Source organism: Enoplosus armatus, chromosome 8 (assembly GCF_043641665.1).
Source record: "Enoplosus armatus isolate fEnoArm2 chromosome 8, fEnoArm2.hap1, whole genome shotgun sequence".
NCBI lineage: Eukaryota > Metazoa > Chordata > Actinopteri > Centrarchiformes > Enoplosidae > Enoplosus > Enoplosus armatus.
In genome coordinates this window covers 13,748,982-13,770,415 of record NC_092187.1, presented here as the reverse complement: position 1 = coordinate 13,770,415, position 21,434 = coordinate 13,748,982, and the positions used below count along the sequence as shown (strand labels likewise).

The 21,434-nt window shown below is 41.2% G+C and overlaps 1 protein-coding gene across 1 annotated transcript; it reads right to left on the bottom strand.

The window, feature by feature from the left end:
* Positions 1 to 62: 62 nt before the first annotated feature.
* Positions 63 to 19,359, bottom strand: LOC139288692 (rho-related GTP-binding protein RhoA-D). The gene is made up of 5 exons (XM_070910065.1): positions 19,284 to 19,359; positions 6,250 to 6,405; positions 3,978 to 4,098; positions 2,289 to 2,419; positions 63 to 2,197 (listed from the first exon to the last, which is right to left on the bottom strand). Exons 2-5 carry the CDS (start codon positions 6,403 to 6,405, stop codon positions 2,024 to 2,026), a joined length of 582 nt encoding a protein of 193 aa, XP_070766166.1. The 5' UTR covers positions 19,284 to 19,359; the 3' UTR covers positions 63 to 2,023.
* Between the last annotated feature and the right edge of the window lie 2,075 nt (positions 19,360 to 21,434).

The following is a 21,434-nucleotide window of genomic DNA, read 5'->3' as shown; positions in this document are numbered from 1 at the left end:
GTGTCAGTTTGTAAAATAAAAAAAATAAAAATAAAAATGCAAGCAAAACCAAACCAGTTAAGTATTATGTAGTATTTTAAAAATACTTTATTAAACGTTTGTCTCATCCAGACATTCAAGACGTCCCACTCCTGTTTGTAAAGCGTCATCACAATCAACATTTTCTCTTGAACTATGGCGTTTGACATTACAGACATAGAGGCATTGTCCAGGAAGTAGCCCAAGCCCACCACATTCTGATCTCTACTGATCTGAGTGTACTGGATAGCTTGCGATGGTGGAGCGATCAACGTGGGGACCATTAAATGTGTTCAGGGCTCTTTCATGACAGGACCTGTTCTCTAATATTTACTGCATCTGTTCAGAAGCACACATGAACTGCATCAGAGGGCTGCCTGTAAGAAGACGAGGTGGTTTCATGATTCTTTCTTAGTGATGAGAAAATTATTTGAGCTTAAATTGTGGTTGCAGCCACTGTCAAAGTTGCTCTCTAGCTTTTCGTCTCAATTCTGTTGCAATTTAAATCTCTTGTGAACAGAACCTTTATGATGCATTTGTGTAAAAAATAGAAGTCAAATTTACCATCTAATCGTTGAGCCCAAACACACCACAGTTGTTCCCAGTCATACACACCCTCTATTTATCTGTTGGCCCAATTTCAAAGGTCTTTAAGGGTTACTATAGAGAAGAAGTTCGACCGGCTACGCACTTAGATATCCTTGTTTTTCCAGTCACATTTCAATTCTCTTGTGTGTCCAAATAAAGGCCTATTACACACCAACAAAGCCCCAGTTTCAAATAGTCAAGAGAGCTGATGATCTGGTGAACTGAGGAGATGGCACATTGGTAATAACAACATCTGGGCTGTCAAGTCATCAGTTAGATATTTTATTAAAACTTTTATACACAGAATGGGCCTGTAATCTGTCTGAATATCAATATGGCTGTATACATTATCAAACCTGTGGATTACAGTGTGCACTCTTCCTCAGAAGATCCAGTACACAGTGATGCATCATGACTGTATACTGGACCTGAATCAGCAGCACAGAGTTCAGACAGGAGGCCTGTTTGGGGGGGGAGGCGTTGATGACGTCTTGGTTGAGGCAAGTCTGTCGGAGCCAGTGCGAGCGTGACTGAGAGTATTGTGTCCATGACAGTAGACCACTGTCTCCAGTGCCAGTTTAAGCTATCGCCATGGGAGGGAGGGAGGGAGAGGGAGGGGGAGAGAGAGGGGGGGGAGCAAGGTGCAGTCCAACACCTCTCCACACAAATAGTCGCTGCTGCTTCAGTTTATGTAGGTTTCTGTGGATTAATGCAGCGTGAATAGGCTCTAAATTTAGTCCTTCATGTCAGACGATAAATCTGGGGAAAACAGAGCTCTGCTGTCTCAGCACTTGGTGAAATTGGACTTTAAGGTTGTAAAATTAATAGTGGTACGACGGATTGTGACTGAAGCTGATGTATTAAAAAAGGGAGACCGAGTGGTACATGCAGGTTCAAGAGAAGTAGGGGTTACATACTAATTAAAGCAGATCTAAAAACGGGTCTGCAACTTGTAGCCGTGAGCTGAGAACAAGACAGTCAGTGTGCATGTGTGAGCTACAAGACCCTTCTCTGTAAACAATCATAACACAGAGGCAGACGCAGGATATATTTGTAAAGTATATGCACATATAAATACAAACATACATTCATATAGGAGGAAGGGGGGGCAGGTCCTTCACACAAACAGGCTGGTGTTCTGGTGGAGGAAAACTAAACAGCAAACAAACAGAGACAAAACTGACCGTGTGTGAGTAGCAGAGGAAATAGAGTTTATAAAAAAAAAAAAAAGGCAAAAAAAGCTGATTTGTTTTGCTTTTAAACAGGTGTGTCAGTCTTTCATATTCTCCTGTGGCACATCTGCATCTGTGAATAAGTATAGTCCACGGAAGCCATTGATTTAAGGTTTCTCTTAAGTTTGCTCTGTGTGTAGGGCTCCTCCCTCAGGTGCTGATTGGCCAACAAACCTCCGTCTTCTTCACAGTAGCTGACAGCCGCCCCTCTTCTTGCGCTTGCGGACCTGCAGCGCTGCTCTGGTGGCCATCTCGAACACCTCCCGCACGCCGTCCTTGGTCTTGGCGGAGCACTCCAGGTAGCCAAAGGCACTGATGCGGTTGGCCATGTCTCTGCCCTCCTCGGACTTAACCGGCTCCTGGAGGTTTAATGTACAGTCAAAATTACACCGTGGGTTTAGACGTTAAACATTAGTTTGGGGATCATTTGTTGCATACTGAAACACACACCTGTTTCATCTTGGCCAGCTCCCTGCGTGTGTGCTCATCATTCCTGAGGTCCTTCTTGTTACCCACGAGAATGATAGGGACGTTGGGACAAAAGTGTTTCACTTCAGGCGTCCATTTCTCGGGAATGTTCTCTACAAGAACGAAAAATGAAATTCAGAAAAAAACAACTCAAGTCACTGCACAGTAAATCCCAGACTTTTCTCCCTACAAGGACAGTTGGGAGAGGCCTTGTCGTTTTCCCCTGGGACTGTACAGACATAAACATTGAGAGGTCACTGACTCCTCCCTGATACACGGCCGAGTCTGCGCCGTCTAGGAGGAGATGCCATGCTGTGATAGTGGGCATACCATCTGTGGCATTGCCCATATCAACACACCGTGGGAGAATGCCCCGAGGCTGAAGTCTTACTAAACAAGACATTTTCCTCATCCGTTTGATTTGGGTTTTGAGAGCCAAGAAGACTCAGACCCCAGCCTGAAATACATGCAACATATTCTGTGTACGCTTCCAGAGAATGCCGCCATAATCTCGACAACCACAGCAAGGTTATTATAGTCTGGAAATGTGTTTGCTCATCTTGTTCCCTTTTAATGTGGAAACAATTGAATTAAAACCCACAAGAGTCTCTACATTGATCAGAGTCAACCTACAGTTGGCCTATCTTGAATCCTCTACTGACTATAGGTTGTTCAATCAACTTATAACTGATTTAAAAATGCACTTTTATGTATTCAAACTGTAACTTTCCAATTATTTTTTCAAATTGCTATAGCCAAGAAACAGTAATATGTGGAATAACTTAACTAACTTAATTTTTAGAACAGGAAAGCATCATTTAATCATACTCATGACGAAACACAGTCTGAATACGCATCAAGTTTTCATGAAGTGGATAATTTCATGAAGTCTGCACACGGGGAATTCTAATGAAAAATACATAAATGACCAGAAGGGGAAAAAAACGTTACAGATTAAAGGTACTGATTTTACTGCACTGACAGATGAGCCCTCCTTGTGGTGGAAAATGTGGACATTTAATGGAGCTTTTACAAAATGACCTCTGAATCTGTATTTAAAAAAAAAAAAAAGAATTGATCAAAGCTTTTTAATCAGAATCAGAATCAGAAATACCTTATTGATCCCCGGGGGGAAATTGTACAGTACTGGTGCTTCCATTCAAGATTAGAAAGCAGCATAAATTTAGAAATAAAAGTATGTACAAAATATAAAAATAAGAAATAGAAAATAAAAATATACACATTTACAATATTTAAGTGAAAAATAAAAGTAAAAAATATACTTTTAGAGTATACAGAAGAGACCTATTTTAAATGCAAATAGGTCTCTTCACTCAGAGGGAACTCCCTACCAGGTATTATTTGCCTTTATTCCGTACTCGGTATTTTGTTTGTCTTTTTAGTGGATTGCATCCATACATGGGCCTCTTCTAGCTTCTTCTCAACTGCTGTAAAACTAATTCAATTCTGTTTAAACTGAAGAAACAGTTGCCTTGACTACTTTTATCAAGATTTTAAAATCAGGTTTACACACATCTTTCTGTGCCACATCTTATGAGCCTCGTGTCACTGAAACCCTGCGGTGGTGTCCAGAGTTTTGCTTTTTAATTCCAGAAAAAAGGCTTCGCTGGGCAATTTTCTAAAATGTTTGCTAATTGAGAAAGCACTTACCTAAACTGTCTGGGCTGTCTATGGAGAAGCACATGAGGATAACGTCTGTGTCTGGGTAGGAGAGAGGCCTCAGTCGGTCATAGTCTTCCTGACCTGCTGTATCCCACAACGCTAACTCCACCTGAGAAAGAGGGAAGAAAAAGAACAAAATAAGTGACGCCAGTAGCCGCTAGCACAGACCGCAATTTCAGTTAGATTATTAAACTAAGACAGGATATTCCCACTTCACTGACAATAGGATGAAGAAGGGGGAAGTGAACATAGACGAAGATAATATGGGCAACAAGAATAGAGGCAGAATAACTGGAAAGAGGACGGAAACAGAAGATTTAAAACAATGAATTAATTCCTCCGCTATCAGGCCTAAAAAGCAACTCCCCAGAGGTGACAATGGCTCCCACAGGCTTTTCGTAGGCTGTTAATCAAACTCTTAGCAGTCCCAGAGTGCCTGACATGCTCTACATAAAACAAATGCCCAGCAAATAATCATTTGTTTGAGCTCAACAAAAGCTGTAGCAGATGCTGCGATGCAACCCCAAAACACCATATAGGAACATCTTACACACAGTAGTGTCATTGCATGCCACCATCATGTAGCTTCTGACTGTAAACGTCTCTTAAATTACTGCAGTCTTTAACTGTAATCTTGACTTAGCTTATCCTGCCGATTTAACTCTACAGTAACCTCACCCACATCACAATCACAGCTGGAAAACTGTGCCCGATACAGCTGAGAACTGGGTCCCCCAGAGAGCAACTCCAGTGCGTTAGCAGTTCATCTGGACTTTTCTGACATCTCCCGACACTCATGTCTTGCCAAGTCTTGCTTGTTGGCTAACAAAACTACTTACATTGGCAAGACTGGCTACCCACAGTGCCGTCTGACTTATAGTCCAGCACAGACAGGGCATTTTCCACAGTATATGAGAAAGTGGGCTGAGCTGTACCACATCTTCTGTCTGGGAAAGTGAGCAACACCACACCCTGACAAGGCTGCTTTTAAATTATTTGACCACTAGGTGTCTCTCAGGAGCCTCATCTGTATTTTACCACCGTGCAGCCTGCCTGAACTCAGCCTGTTTCTTAGTCGTTATAAATATAATCAAAGAATGATAAGTAGGGGGCTGCTGTTAGTTAAACAGTGACACTGACTTGCTAGGTTATACTTCACCACACCAGATACAGATTTCTTTTATCTGTATACCACAGTTGAGAGGCTTGGAGTACAGTCAACTTTGCACAGGAAACAGGAAATGGGACATTAGTCATGATGTATGAGGAGGAATGGGGAGGTGTTCCAACACTGGGCAGGAAGGTGGCACTGATCCATTTCCTGTTGTTGGCTGGAGGTCTGCTGCTTTATAACAATGAAAAAGACCCAAGGATTTGCTTACAATACGCACTCATCCCCATCGGCCTTGATGGCACGTGGTTCTCAACCCCCGGGGCCAACAGGGTCACATGTTTAACATTACAGCAGCAGTTGCAGTGTGTCACACAAACCGGTGTGATCTGAGGAATATTTCTAATTATCAGTGGTGGAAGATAAGCTCACATCCTATAGTCAACTTAAAGAACCAATACAACAGTGTAAAAGAACTCCTTTTGAAATCCTATTTAAGTAGAGGTACTATCAGCAAAATGAATTACAGTATTTTTTACAAAAGTAAAAAGTACTTATAAAATGTCCCCTGTGACTGAAACATTATATATATGTCATTATTATTGTTGGAGCTAGTTTTACTTATTTATATTACAACAAGGTAGTTATATCCATTGTTTTCCAACCAAAGGGTCACAAGATAACTAAAATATTTTGTGAAATATTGGATGACATGACATTTTTTGGCCTCAGAGTTATTTAAATTAAACCTTTTGAAAAGTTTAAAGGGGAAATGTCTCTTTGGTAGAACTTTTATCAACTCATAGACATCCGAAAAGCGACAAGGACAACCAGACTGTTTTTTTTGTAAGAGGTCACAAGCCAAACGGTTGGGAACCACTGGTTTATTCTTAACAAAACGTTTCATTTTGTATGCGTATCATATGTTATAATACAACATCTCATTCTGTTAAGTAACTACTAATATAGCTGTTAAATAAATGTAGTGGAGTAGAAGTATAAAGTGGCATAAAATGGATGTATTCAAGTATACTCAAAATTATAATTAAGTAGTGTACTGAGTACATGTACTTAGTTGCTTTCCAATACTGCTAATTATTCATAATAATCTAACCAAAATGAATAATAACTTTAAAATATATGTAGTACCTGTTTGCCATCCACTTCAATGTCGGCGATGTAGTTCTCAAACACCGTGGGGACGTAGACCTCTGGGAACTGGTCCTTACTGAAGACGATGAGCAGACAGGTCTTCCCACACGCACCATCCCCAACTATCACCAACTTCTTCCTGATAGCAGCCATCTATAAAAAGAATACACTTGGTTAGTCTATATAATAAGATGCGTAAGAATGGCCGAACAATCAGTAAACTGGTGAGAAGTCTCTTCAAACAGAGGAGGGAGGCGAAACAATTCAACCAGAAATAGTAAGAGTGAGAGCGAGGGGGGAAAAAAGAGATGATGAAGTCTGTTTTAGAGCCGCACCCTCTTCCCTTTCCTGGGCAGCGTCCTGTGTGTGAGGTGAAAAACAGAGTCGGGGCTGAGGGCTCAGCACTGGTCTGGAAAAGCAGTGGGAGGGAAGAGAACAGGAGGAGAGCCACAGTGCTGGGAATGCTGCAGCCTCTGTGCTCTACACACTGCTGCACATGGCCTCTGACACAATCCCATTAAAAACGATTCTTAATGTGTCACTTTTTCATTCCTGTGGCCGCGTGATCTACCGCTCTTACTGGTGTTTTGTTGACGCCTCTGCATGGCGCACACATTTCTCTCCCATTCCCTTTGCTTGTATCCCTGAAAGGTGTGTATATGTGAGAGAATTGCCAGAGAAAGATTATGGCCGCGCACACACAAACACACACGGATCAATAGCTACCTCCCACAAGCCGACAATAATGGAGAGAAGGCAGTAGGTGATGAGACAACATACTGGCTGCCTGCCAGCAGCATCAGTTTACACCGATCTAAGACTACCTGGACCAAAACAAAACATCTACACCTCTGCCATCACACACAGCGTCCAAATCACAGCTGATGAATGGTGGAGAAATGCACCCTAATTACTTATAGCAGCTATAATCAATAGTTCTATGTGTCATATAATTACATTTATTTGAAAGGTGTCACTCCTAGTGATGAACAAACAGAAAATGATCACCCGAGGTGTATAGCGCCAGTTTATTGTTTTGGTTTTATGTCCCGCAGCGCTACAGTTACAGTTCACTCTCACCGCTCTCACAGCGTCGTTTTTGGCAGCAGCAGTCAGCTGTTTCCAGTGAAAAGCTCTAAAAAACCCACTGTACACTACCTGCTCAGCACCAAACAGAAGACAGACACAATTAGCAGCTAAGGCCAAAAGAGAGTGAATACTGGACTTGCGTACTCCAAATGAATGATAGTGTTGCTCTACTGGATGTGTAAATAGGCAACTACTTGTGAACAAATCCGCCACATCAGCGTAAAAGATGATGTGTCGGGCTCGTCAGTGTTGAGTTCATAGCTCGTTTCTCCTGCCAAGTGGCCAAAAAGTCAGTTATTGCAGGTTTAACGAGCCATTAAGTTAAACAACTTTTCATGTGAATGAAAACACCAGACGTGACCCAAGAAAGCAAAACATCTTAGTAAAAGTACTTCTTTCATCATAATCAGTATAGATTAAAAAAAACCCAACTGAGATCTCCGACAGTGTTTTTGTGCTGCGGGATATAAACAGAGTTTTGCTGCACTTACGTGTATAAACAGTTGGTTCCTCTGAAATGGTCTGTGGGCGAGCTGGGAGGTCCAGTTGATACAAAATATGAACAGAAACTAAAGCCAATTAAATTCTTACAGTCAGCATGGTGGTTCCTCAATGCAGAATGACCAAAACTATTTATTGTCATTTAAGGAAAACCCCTGCAGGAAACATTTGATTTTCTTCAGCTTTGTCAAAAAAGACTAAGAGCCCTAAAATGTTCAAGACTGAAATGTCTCCATCTCCACATTCTTCATTTGATCCCCCTTAGCTTGTATTGGCCTCAGTCATTTCTTCCTCTTCTCCAACTGTAACAACAGCCACCATTTTCACCACAAGAATTAAAACACAATTGTTCAGTTTGCTTTTCTCTCCCACACATTAAATCAGGCCAGTGTGTTGTCAGTTCGTCTCTGGAGAGAGCCACCTGTTCTCTGTGATAGCAGGCTGCTGCTACTCCATACATCATACTGTCACTGCCAGAGGGAAGACGCAAACACACAAACACACAAACACACAAACACACACACGACTGGTAACTACCGTGCAGCTTCAGAAAATGGGTCTAGTCCTGCAGATCTTGTGCGGTGACAAAATAATGCAGCTTATTCTTAGCGGGGGATAATGGCCCCTTCATTTTGCATTAATGTGTGTGCACACTGTGCCAGTACAAGGACGGGAACGGGGACGCCAAGGACTTCTTCCCTGAATAAGAGCTGATTATAAGGTGTGTTCTGCGACCCTTAAAATGTGGCATGAAACGGTGTATGGTATGGTTACATAATATTCACACAAAATACAATTACTACCAGCAGCATTTGTAGTTTTGCACTGTTCATACATTACATTTCTGTTACAGTAGCCGAGCTTTGTTACCGTCTTGACCAACGGAGGTTTTCTGCTAAGAGACGTTTAAGGAAGAAAGAAACAGACCTGAAACGTTTAGTAAATTAGTAAAAAACGAATCTGTAAATTGATCAACAAAAAATGAATTTTTCAAGCAAAAATGCCAAACATTATCTAGTTCCAGCTTTTCAAAGGTGAGGATTTACTGCTACTGATTATAAATGGGATATCTTTAGGGTTTGGACTGTTGGTCGGACAAAACAACACATTTGAAGGTGTCGCTTTGGGCTATAAGAATTTGTGATCAGCATCTTTCACTATTGCCTGACATTTTAGAAAACAAACGAGTAATAACCAAGAGGGACAAGGAAGAAAGTACAAACGTACAAGTTGAGTAGATTAAAAAAGTAGGTGGTGATGTAAAAGTGGCCATTTGTATGCTCCTAACGCACAGTTGACACTCCCTGCAGGTGGCTCACAGTAAAAGCTTTTCAGCGAAGAGAACGGATCAAGACTTTTCTTATACAAAGCTGCAGGAAGTCCTCAGTTCACCTCCGGTTCACCTAACAGAGAATCTGTCGGGTGAAGATCTGCAGGTGCTTAATGTGTTTTGTGGATTTTCCCATGCCATTTCTGTCCTCATTTGCCTTCCTCACTTCCTTTCTTTGCTTCCTTTAAATGACTTCCTGATAAGACATAAACAGCAGTGACGGAGGAGAGAAAATGACCAACAGGAAAAACAACTAGAAATCGCCCTATTTTCTCTCATTCTCCCTCCTCGAGTTTCTCCCCTCCGGTCACTTCAAATAAGCTTTATTAGCACAAGCAGGAGTCCAACACAACCAGTCCCTCTATTCTTTTACCTCAAGTCAGACTGCTCAGGACTCAGTGTGGGATCTCCATGATCATTTTAAAAAAAAGTCTGCTAAAGTATAGTTACAGTGTGTGGGTGGGGATTCATGGAGACCAAACACCCACATAACAGAGTGGAGGTTGTGGATTTTAAATGAATATTATGGATATCAAGTCAATATTACCTAGGACACTTTTCATCCAAGCCTTCAAGTGAGTTTAACTGCATCTTAAAATCATCATTAAAAGCAAATGAAATGCACATACGAATGCCGTCCCTGCTGCTATTCACAGTTTTGCCATTTGATTTTGTATTATGACACTCTACTTTGTGCTACATTCAACAATCAATAATTAAGTGTGTCCTAGATTTGATGTGTTGGCAAGTAGACCCCTGTCAGTGTTAGGGGAAAAATAATTTTTAAGAGAAAAAAAAAAAACGGTTTAAATATGCTTATAAATAATTGAAGTTAGGATAGCTATGTGTCTGGTGTTGAAATCGCTCATAGACCCAGCAATGAATTGGAGCCGTAGACCAAACCAGTCACATGACAATACAGCTGCATAAATCTCAGTGTGACAAAGAACAATGGGAACCCAAAAAAAAAAAGAAGCACTGAAGCATAATATACACGCAGAGACATACAGCACCTGCACGCACACACCAACCTCAAAGAGACATGTTGTATCACTGTGTAGGAGGCAGCCTGTTCACACGTGTATCAGGATGAATGATCCTGTCTTGCATAATGTTTGTCCCTGCGTGGGGTAGCAAAGGACAAAGTTCTCATTCCTAGCACATGCAGCACAGACGCTTATTTCTCCCTGGCAGGTTTTGACTCACCCCTGCACTAGTAACACATTAGCCGGTCTGGTTCATTAGAAGTGGTAGGGGGTTACAATAGCAAAATAAAAAACACTCTCTTCTTGAAGTGTCAACCAGATTCTAATCACATGGATCAGCAAACTCGAGGTATTTACACAGACCCGGCTGCACTTAGTGACCCATTTGATTAAGAGTTAAGTACAAGCCATAAAAGTTCTATTATCAAATGTCATGTAGGCTTGTACCAGTGCAACTCAAGCAGAATCATCCAAGTACATTGTTGGGTATTTGTTTTCACCTCAGTAACGGGACAAAATCTCCCAGCTGATAAAAAGCCTGTAACATAAAGATCCAACTCGATAAAAGGAGCTCAATGTGAGAAGCAATAAAGTTTAGGTCTGATCGGATTGGATTAGACTTTAAAAAGAAAGAGTTCAAAAGATCAAAAGTAACAAGTCAAATCCACACAGTTACTGTTGTACTCATTAAAGAGTGGTGACAACGACAATGTCTTGAGCCAATCCACAGCATCAGAGCTGATCCAGGCAGTTATTGATGGATCCGTGCCGACTATTTAAAGGTCCAATGCTTTTCCAATCTTTTCTTGGCTTGTTCTGGGTGTGCCAGCTGTTGAAAAATGCCCCGCTGTGCTCCGTTAAAAACAGTGGAACCGCACAGTGTTGTGAGTGGCTGAGCTATGTGTGAGGAACAGCTGTTTCCATTAATGATATGTGCAGCAGCAAGCAAAGCAATCAGAGCTGCTTTGGGTAAAAGGCAGCCTCATTTTGCAGGTGAGCCACACCTTTAAAACGCTGCTGATTGTTGACAGCTGCATTTGAACTTCAGTATTTTGTTCTTGCGTGGGAAGCTGTCCGACCTTCATGCCACCAACAATGAGACACTTCTCTCTTCACAGGCAACCATAGATACAAAACACAACACTATATAAAATATAACCTAAATGTTGATCTGGTCAAAACCACATGACACTCATCACTTGGCTTAGGCCGCGCTTAGACAGACTTTAGCCCCGAGTGGGAAAAAAAAACATACAGCCGCCAGTCTGGCAACACAGTGGGGTGCCAGCGCAGGGGCTTCAAAAAAAAAAAAAAAACCTGGCTTAATTTATGCTGCAACGTAACGTCATCCTGCAAGGCGCTGCTGTGTGACCAATTAAGTAAATGCAAGTGCACATTCCTGGTGGATTACTTTGTAACATGAACAGCATATTTCTACTGTTTACCTCATGATCGCCGTGATAAAATGGTTGCCGCTGTAGTAACTTTGTTGTAAAATCCAGTTTTTTTTCTATTTTAAAAGGCTCTGCAGTGTTTTGGAGTCTGAGAAGCCTTCAAACTCATGGAACTGGACTTCCTGAATTGTATTTCACATCTCACCGGTACCTGAAACGGTGGGCAGTTTTCAATCTTAAGGCATTGTCATATGTAGATGTCTCACAGGAGGGGACGATGGACAGAGTCAAATACAGATTGGTCCTTCAAGAAAACCTGCTCAATGATGCACACAACCTCGACTGAGGTTAGGACTCAGTACAATGACCTGACGAGCACAGACTAGCCGACAGTGGGGTGCCTTCAGGAAAGTTGGTAATTGTCCTTGAGGGGCCAAGGCAAGCCTGGACGTTAACTCAACTTAAATCAGTGCAAGTGGTGATTCTGTACTGTGCTGAATAGAGGGTCTGGATACATACATGGGTAAATGTTTCAGTTTCCTTTTTCCCTATTCGGCCAAATGCTAAGAGCAGTAGATACAACATCTCTGACCTTGGCTAAAGATACTGCCAGAAGTTAGTGAATAAGGACAGAAAAATGTAAATATAGAATTACAAGGAGGTAAACTAACAGGATTTCAGCTTCTCAGCAGGCCTGCATCTGACCACAAGTTAATAAATATGTCCTCCCCGTTTTTCTTTTAGTTGGAAAGTGACACAAGCAGCTCTGCCAGGATCATCCCTCTGTCCAATGTAAACTAGCTGCATACTTGCAGGTGACGTATGAGGAAAACGTTCCAGTCGTTACAGACTCAACTGAGTGTTAGCAGTTCAGGTATTGACACGCTGATTGGTCAACGGATCAAAATGCATTCCACGTGATGATTAATAACGGGCCACTGAATGCTCACACACAACCCTGTCTGACTGGGTAAAAAATGTGGGAGGACGTAAGCTATGAGGAATGTCTCACCCACTTTCAACACCCCTCACCCTTTTCTTCTAAACACACAACATCCCTCCCCCCACCAGTATCTCTCTCTCTCCTGGTTGAAATGTTGACCGAATCATTCATGAAGCCCACTCCACCATAAAGATACAGTACATGTGTGTAAGCATATTTTTAGCTTATTTACACATTTAGCTTACTGTTCCAAAATGCCCAAAAGTTGTTGCTGTACTGTTGACGGTGTTACATTACAAATAAGCAGAATTCTTGCTCTAGTTCACACACATCTGATTCAACATTTAAATATATTTCAGGGTTCAGAAATTCAGAAACAGCATAGGTAACAGACATGAGGCAAAACTGCAGTCAACTAATGCTGTTGGTTTTTCAACTTCAGTGTTTTGGTCCTGCTGCAGAAGGAGAAGATGTTTAAATCCTGTCCAAACCTGCCACAACGGATCCACGTTGACATTCCTCTTGAGACTTTATACAAAATACTATCGAAACATATTCAAAACATTGGAGGTGAAACGATTAATCGATCAACAGAATGGAAAGGATTCCAGCTTCTGTGAAATGAAATGCGAAATGTGAAATGTGAATATTTGCTGGTTTTCTTTGCCTTTTATGATATTAAACTGAATATGTTTGGAACTGTTGGTCAGACAAAACAAGCAATTTGAATATGTCAACTTGGGCTCTGGGAAATTGTGATGGGCATTTTTCACTATTTTCAGACATTTAATAGACCAAACGGTTAATTGATTATCTAGAAATAATCAGCAAATTATTAAATAAAAAGGTATATAATTGTTAGATGCTGCCCAACAAAACGTTAAAAGAGTACTCCACTGATTCATCATTGTACTCCCATAAAGTTTCGATCATACTGGTCAGTACAGATGTGGACAGCTGCAGACTTGCACGAGGAAGCACGAGCTTCTATACATACCACAATCAGGGGGTCTGCACGCACACACCCGTTCCACACATGCACAGTAGGCGGCCTCCTGACAGTAAGTAGAGGAGCTCCTTTGTTTGTTGTATTTGGCTGGACAACATGAAAAAGTCAGAAAAAGTCGCAGCGTGTGGTTGCTTACCGAGAATAGGAAAAACGATGAGGAACACAACACAAACACGAGGAAACCATGAAGTGGCTTAAACACTGTCGGAGTCAGGATGCATCAGATATGTCATTTCTATTCCACGGATTCTTCTCCCTTGTCAAAACCTGGGCCCTACATTACCCACAATGCAACGCTAACTGCTCACAGTTCGGACGGAGATTCAGATGTGTTATTCTACAGAAGTCTGGTTTCTAACAAGTGACATCACATGAGGCAATTTATCAGACTGGAGCCACAAAAAGCTTTCTACAACTTTCTTTTTTTACATATGCAGTGGTATTCCTCAAGACCTGTAAACACACTGGTGTGTAAAATCGAGACACAGGATGTACTTTCTTAATGCAGAGCCATTTCATTGACAACAGACTCAGACTGCTTTATTAATTTTAATGTAGACCTACTTGAGGCTAAGTGTGCACTGTGGAGCTATATTATGTAGGGAGAAATCAAATTAAATATATAATTAGAATATAGATACTGAATCGAACTGAGTAGGGCTGAGGGCGCAAAAAAAAAATCTTGATTAGGATATAGCTAGAAAATACTGCTGCTTCTATTCACATTTCTTTCTCTCAACATAACCTTTTCCCTGAGGCTGGATTAGAGAAACATTTCTTGTAGAGGAGCCGAAGCCAAGCTCAAATTTTCAAGGTTGAATCAAACTTGAAGACCAGAAGTGGCTGCTCAGGATCCAGGCCAGGGAAGCGGCTAAAGTCAGAGAACCTAGCTGGAGCCCAAAATAGGACAGAGCCATTGAGACTCCCCCAGCCCAATTTATCACAGTGCACACAGCTCAGCTCAGAGCAGAGGACGAAAGAGAGAAATATCACACAGAATTATGCTTTCATCCGCCCCTGAGCCTCCGCTTGCAGTACAGACAGACAGAAAAGTCAGACAGATGGAGGGAGGAAAGGAAGGAAGGAAGGAAAGAAAGAAAGGGAGGCGTGGTGGTCAAAACTAGAACATGAGCGTGTTTGCAGCACCAGCAACAGATATGGAGAAACTTAAAAACATACCAGAGTGTATTAACAAGTCTTTGATTAATAGTCCATGAGTACGAAATAAATAAATGGATGAATTAGTCATGGAGTGGATTGGGAAAAGAGCTAATCAGGATTTGGTTAGAACTCATGAATGTATTTCTGTTTTCCAAGACTTTTGCACGGGCTGCGGTTACAAGCTTAGAAAGTGTGCATATTTACGGACACACGCTGCCTTAGGTGGAACAGCTGACTTTGTTGTACCCGTTTCTTCCTCATTATTCTTCCTTTAGCTCCCTCTCTTCTACTGATCCTCCTCCAGTCTCTTGTTCTCACTCTGTCCTCGTCTCATCCCTTCCTTTTTCTCTCTCTCTCTTTCTGTGTTGCAGTGTGATGTCACCATCAGGGAGCTAATGTTGCGTATCCTTAGGGTGCTGCATTCCTCCTTTCCGACTCACACAGCACAAATGAAAGCCAAAGCTGACACACATGTACGCAGCCTTGGATGGAGTCACCACCACCCCCACCAACACCTCGAGAGTTTCTCTCATCCGTCCAGTCCATCTGTGTCTTACAGCTCTGTGAAGTGTCAGGGTGCTTCGGGATGTAGTTCAATAGCATTTTATCAAATCAAAATAAAACAGTCGCCACTCTGTTGATCCCTGTTAAACCACAAAAAAATCACTCACGGTCAAACAGTGGTGCACAGAGTGATGTGTCCTTTCACAAACAATCTTTGGCTGAATACAGGCGGCAGCTGCAGAGAGCATATTAACCAGAGAACAGCCAAACTTTTCTGTGTAGCCGTTGCAGAATTAACGTTAATTAGCCACAGCTAATCTAATTTGCCACCGATGGCTTTTTAACCAGCGACAGTCTGCTATAAAAATGAGAAGCCTGCTACGTATATGTTTTCCAATGCGAAGAGATAAAATGTTTGAAATGAGGTTTGTTAACGAATCCAGGTATTGTGCCAACCAGGAACTGGGTGCGAAAAGGAAGAAGCATAAGAATCAATCCCTCTGGGCTCTGCTGCTAATGTAGCTCAGAAATTTTTTTTAGCTTTCTAAATTTCCCTTTTAGGGACTTCCTGAAACTGTAAGATCCAAACAGGAAACTCTCCCAGAGACTAATTCCCACCCCCCAAGGGGATTTTCTCGTCTGCAAGCTGTCTCTGCGTGATACACCCCACAGCCTACAGACACAATTTTCCATGTGGACATGTTTGTCGGTCACTGTCAGATGACTAGGAAACAGAAAGAGTTAAGAGCCTAATCTCAGCATTTTCCTGTGTTCTCTGTGTTAAAGAAACTGCAGTCAAATTAGTTTTCATTGTGACACTGGCTTCCTTGGAAAGGACAGTTGATGGAAAGTTGTCCAGACTAATCTAAGACAGGATACTGTGGAGCATTGTGTTTGAACACATCGGCTGATAAGCACCTATAGATTAGCAGCTCTTCATAGAGTACGAGTGTGAACTGGAGGGATGGCCATCTGAGCAATCTCCTTCGATCCATGCACTACTTCCTAAATCTTTGGGAGAATTACTATAAGCGTACCTCCTACGTTTGCCATTCCTGAGGCTCGGGCTGGCACGTACAATGGGCGAGAACTAAAACACTCGTAGTAGGTCAGCGGTAGAGAGCATGCCAAGGGGAACAAAATGTGGGAGAAATGGCCTCTCGCGATCCAGGCATATCTGGAGCTTTTGAGTTTCCAATGAAGGCTTTCGTACTGACCTACTGAGCTATTCATCTGTTTTCTGTGATGACCTCAATACAGCAAGAAGAAAAGAATAAGAGCTCACGTGCTAGAGATGGAAGATACACTATGATAATGTCAATTCTGTCAATATGAGACACCATGTCTTGCCATTTTAACTTGAAATTTAGCACATGGTTAGGTTATTTGCAGGGATGTTCGGAGTCCAATATTCACCAACATTTTGACTAAATATGTAACGCGCTGGAATAACAGCTGTATCCTTCTACATTCGGCCCACATTATTTCTCACTAGCCATTTGATCCACATGCTGAGGGTCCTGATTCAAAACTATAAAGTTAATAAGCTTAAATCATTGATATGATATAGACTGTTCTTTTTCCTTAAAAGGTTAAAGTTATGTTTAATAAAAGTGTGCTCATTTGGTGGCCCACCTCCACCATAAAACACTGCAGGAAACCATGGTGTTGTAATGTTATACACCAATCACTCTCTGGTTCCAGCTTCTACAATGTGAGGAGTTGCTCCTTTTAACTGCTTCATATCATTTTAAACTGAATATATTTGAACTATTGACTGTTAGGTGGACAAAACAATTCATATGAAGATGTCATGTTAGGCTATGGGGAACTGTTTTCACTATGTTCTTACATTTGTATAGACCAAACGATTAATCGAGAAAATACTTTAATTAATTATCAATGACGATACCACCAATCATTAGTTGCAGCCCTACTATGGTTGCTTTGGCTGGTAACCATATTTACATTACTAATTGTTTTCTGTATATTCTAACCATATTTAACCAGTCCTACAATATTGTTCCCTTGCTGAGAAATATATTTAATTTGTGCTTTCTTGTTTATGTACTACATGCTCAAGAAACCTAGCAAAACATTTAATTATCCAATGTTTTGATCAGAGATATTCATCTTCATCATTTTAGCATGGATTCCTGTGCGTGTGTGCTCTTTTTCTTTTCCTAATACTAATATATCCAACCCACCATCTACAGTACTTGTATGTGCAAATAATACTACTAATAATTGCTAATACTACCAATACTTTTCCAACCCTAATACAGTCCACTTCACACAGGCCATGTTTACACCTGGCATTAACATGCGTCTTGGGTGATCCAATCACAAGTGGACTAGCTTGACGTACAGGTGTGACTGCACTCAAGACATATTGAGATCAATCGCTCAGATCACATTCGGAGGTGGTCTGGGCCGCATACGGCTACGTTCTTTTAGCACTGTGTACGCAAATGTGTCCTGTACCACATTGAAGGACTGCCTACTCAACTGACGTCCTCTACATAGGCGGACATATGTACTAATTTGCGCAAGATATAGTGTGTCAACCATCTTGGGCGATTTGATTTGCCTATCATTTTAATTTTTCTCACCTGACAAGGTCTTCTTTTAATTTCCAGCTGACTATGCACTGGAAGCGCATTGCTGCCTCCCATCGGTTAAAAACAAAACATGCGATCTTTGCAAACGCAAATCATGCGAGATGCCTTCTAATGTCAGGTGTGAACTGACATACTTGGAGCTGTCCACATGTGATCAGATCACCCGTGTTAATGCCAGGTGTAGACGTGGGTCAAAGAGTGGCTCTGGATTACATCACTTAGTAGAGTGATAGTCAAAACCAAACTGTGATCACAACAGCAGACATCATGACTTCTGCTTTTACATTAACATAGTCTAGACTGGGGGTTTCCACAATATTTTATTCCACTGCATTGGCACTGATGCGGTGTTGTGTTGTGTGTGTACCACTGGGTAACACTACCTGCAAACAGCTTGGTCAGCAGTCAGTTGTTCAGCTACAATGACATCATACTTTCTCTAGTATCTACACAAACACTTTACATGCAAGAATTGATAAATACAGGCTAGGAAGACCATTTCTTACATTATTCTCTTGTATGTGTCTGTCCATTAACATCCTCTGTGTGTGTGTGTGTGTGTGTGTGTGTGTGTGTGTGTGTGTATGTGTGTGTGTGTGTGTGTGAGTGTGAGTGAGAGAGAGAGAGAGAGAGAGAGAGAGAGTGGGAACACAAATGGGGGGATAGTCCAGTTGATGCATGACAGAGTTTTGCAGGTTTCGCTTTGGTTTACGCCAGATACCGGTGGTGCGTTTTGGTCATGGGGGACAAGCCAAGACAAGGGAACAAGTCCGTGTGAGATATGAGGGTCTGAGCTACAGGAGCCGAGCAGCACAACAAGGGTGTGGTGACTCGGAGAGAGGAATTTCCTCGGGACAGACTAATGTTAATCGGAACGGGCGAGGAGGAGAGATTTTTTGAGCACATAATCAAAACATAAAAAAGGTCACTCACTCGGTGGCCTTGAAGTGTTTTGATATTTTTTTGCTTTCCACGGATTCCTCTCCAGTGGAAAAACCAGTTCCCGTATACTGGCAGAACAGGTTTCCAAAGAGAAGAGGGTGATAAACTTTTTTACAGAGAGTAAAGATCGTCTCTGTCTGCCTCCACAGCTGAAACAGTCAATATAATTAAATTACGTAATGAAGTATACTATGGGTACACACGGGGCTGGGTTTGTGTGGTAGGAATGCTGATATGATCCATATCTTCGACACGATATGGTTGAAAAGAACAAACGGGAGTGCACCCAGTTACTGGTACTTTCCCTTTGCATTTCTATCAACCAAACGTCGGAATACTTCCAGCCATTCCGCTGGAAAACTTCTAAACAAGTAACAGGTTTCAACTCGCCGAGCAGCTGCTGGTATCGCGGCTCATTAACGTGTCTTCTGCGAGCGGTGGCCGTTCAACTACTTTGCCTTCAAACCTCAAACTCGCTTTACTAACTCGAGGTGCTCTTTGGCTCTTGTAAAATGGATTTAAAGTAACAGAAGGACAGTTTGTTCTCTTACCTTTCCCACAGTGTGCTTTTAAACGCCTGAGACCTCCGTGTTCCCCTCCTGCTGTCGCCCTTCCCTTGAAGCCGCTGTAATCAGGGTGAGCGGACAAACTGATACTCACAAGACCCTCCCATAATGCTGCATTCAAGGTCCCCTCGGAAACTTCAATTTGCCAATTCCCAATCATTTTGCTGGGATGCTCAGGAGTAATACCGATTATTTTAATTATCGATTAGTCTTCCGACTATTTTTTTTCGATTGATCAATGAATTATTTTCTATACATAAAGTTGGAAAATAGTGAAAACTTCCCATTATAATTTCCCAGAGCCTAACATAACGTATTCAAAGACCTTGTTTTATCCGACCAACAGCCCAAAACCCAAAGATATTCAATTTACTATAATTCATGACAAAGAAGAGTATCTAATCCTCACATTTGAGAACACGAAACCAGAAAATGTTTGATATTTTAGCTTGAGAAATGACTGAAACAATTAACTGATTATCAAAATAGTTGCTGATTAATTTTCTGTGGAGTGATAGTAAACACGAAAACCGTAACTTTCTTGAAGAAATAATGCAACATATTTGTAACTTTGTGCTGCATTGGCATTATTACATGGAAAAAGGCACATTTTAAGAATTTACAGGCCAAACTGTTTTCTGTATTGTATTGTTGTCATCATTTTTAACATGTCTTGCATGCTCTCTGCCAATTTTCCCCTAAAACACATCATCTTGAACATCACACCAGATCCCTATTGACAAACAACTATATATAATATATATATATATATATATATATATATATATATATATATTTATATACAGTAAGTTTGTGTATTTTGTGTTTTTTTCTAAAGCTCATATGATGTCAGTAAAACACACACACACACACACACACACACACAAGCTATATTTTTCTCTCATATTTCTTACATTTTTAAAATGTAGGATAGGATTAGTATATTTTCCAAAAGGGATCAGTGGTATCACATTCTACTTTGTGTCCCAATTCTATATCATGAATTATACAACAATTATGACAGTGCACTATGTCGGCAGTTAGTGTGCAAGAAATTACTGTATCCTTTATACCGATACGGATGTCAATCAGACTGCGATATGTGATTTCAATTGTGAAAACATTAAAAATAGTAGAACATTTCCAGCAAAATTGGCTCAGGTGAGACGTCTGTACCTGATGAAGATTAAATCTGGGTTCAAAATGTTGTACCTTTTCTAAAGTCATTAAGTAGAATATTCTAAGGAATCACCTAACAGTGTTCCAGGGCCTTACATTTCTTTGGACTCAGCACCTAGACAAAAAAGATTTGTGTAGGTTTTGCACATTTAGAGTGTCTTTCCAAGAATCAGTTCATTCATTTATTGTTTTTGTGAGCTGTTGTGACTCAGCACACCACTGTCAACAAGTTTTGCACTTTTTATCAGCTATGAAAGGCTCCTGCATTCCAGTTGTATGTAGCACCCAGGAACAGAAATATCAGTATCGCACTCAAAAGTAGGAAGGCTCTACCATTTTACAAGTGCCATACATATTGAAAAACACAGAACTGGTGAACAGTATACATTTGGGACAGAAGGTCAGATGCACACCACATTCCTCCATCAAAGAAATTCCCGACTGCACATGAACGCAGCATAGTGTCTTCGTCGTTTGAGATTCCACCGCCTGCACGGTATTGGCTGAGAGGATCTAACCGTTACATGGTCCCTTCCCCTTTACGGTTAGAGAATAATGACATCATATACATAACGAGGTGGTCTGCCATTTAAACTGTCAGCGTTAGTTGGGTTTTCCATTATCTTACAAGCAATGTTTCAATGTAATACAGTGTTTTCCTCTCATCTTATTGTTATCATTATTGTTATTATTACTTGTTGTGTAAGGAAACAGACTTTGACCCAAGTGATTTTCTCCCACAGAGCAACAGGAAATCACACAACAGGGATTTGAGCTTTTTAACATGTCCTTCTCTCAAAGAGGTCATAAATTCATTTGGCCTTAAGTGCAGTACACTTTAAAAACACAGCAGCTCCGGGGTAAGAAGAACATTTCATGACCTACAGTAGGCATATTATTAAAGCACAGTAGCCTATTATATGCACTCGCAAGGGTTATCAAGATAAAGTTCTTTTA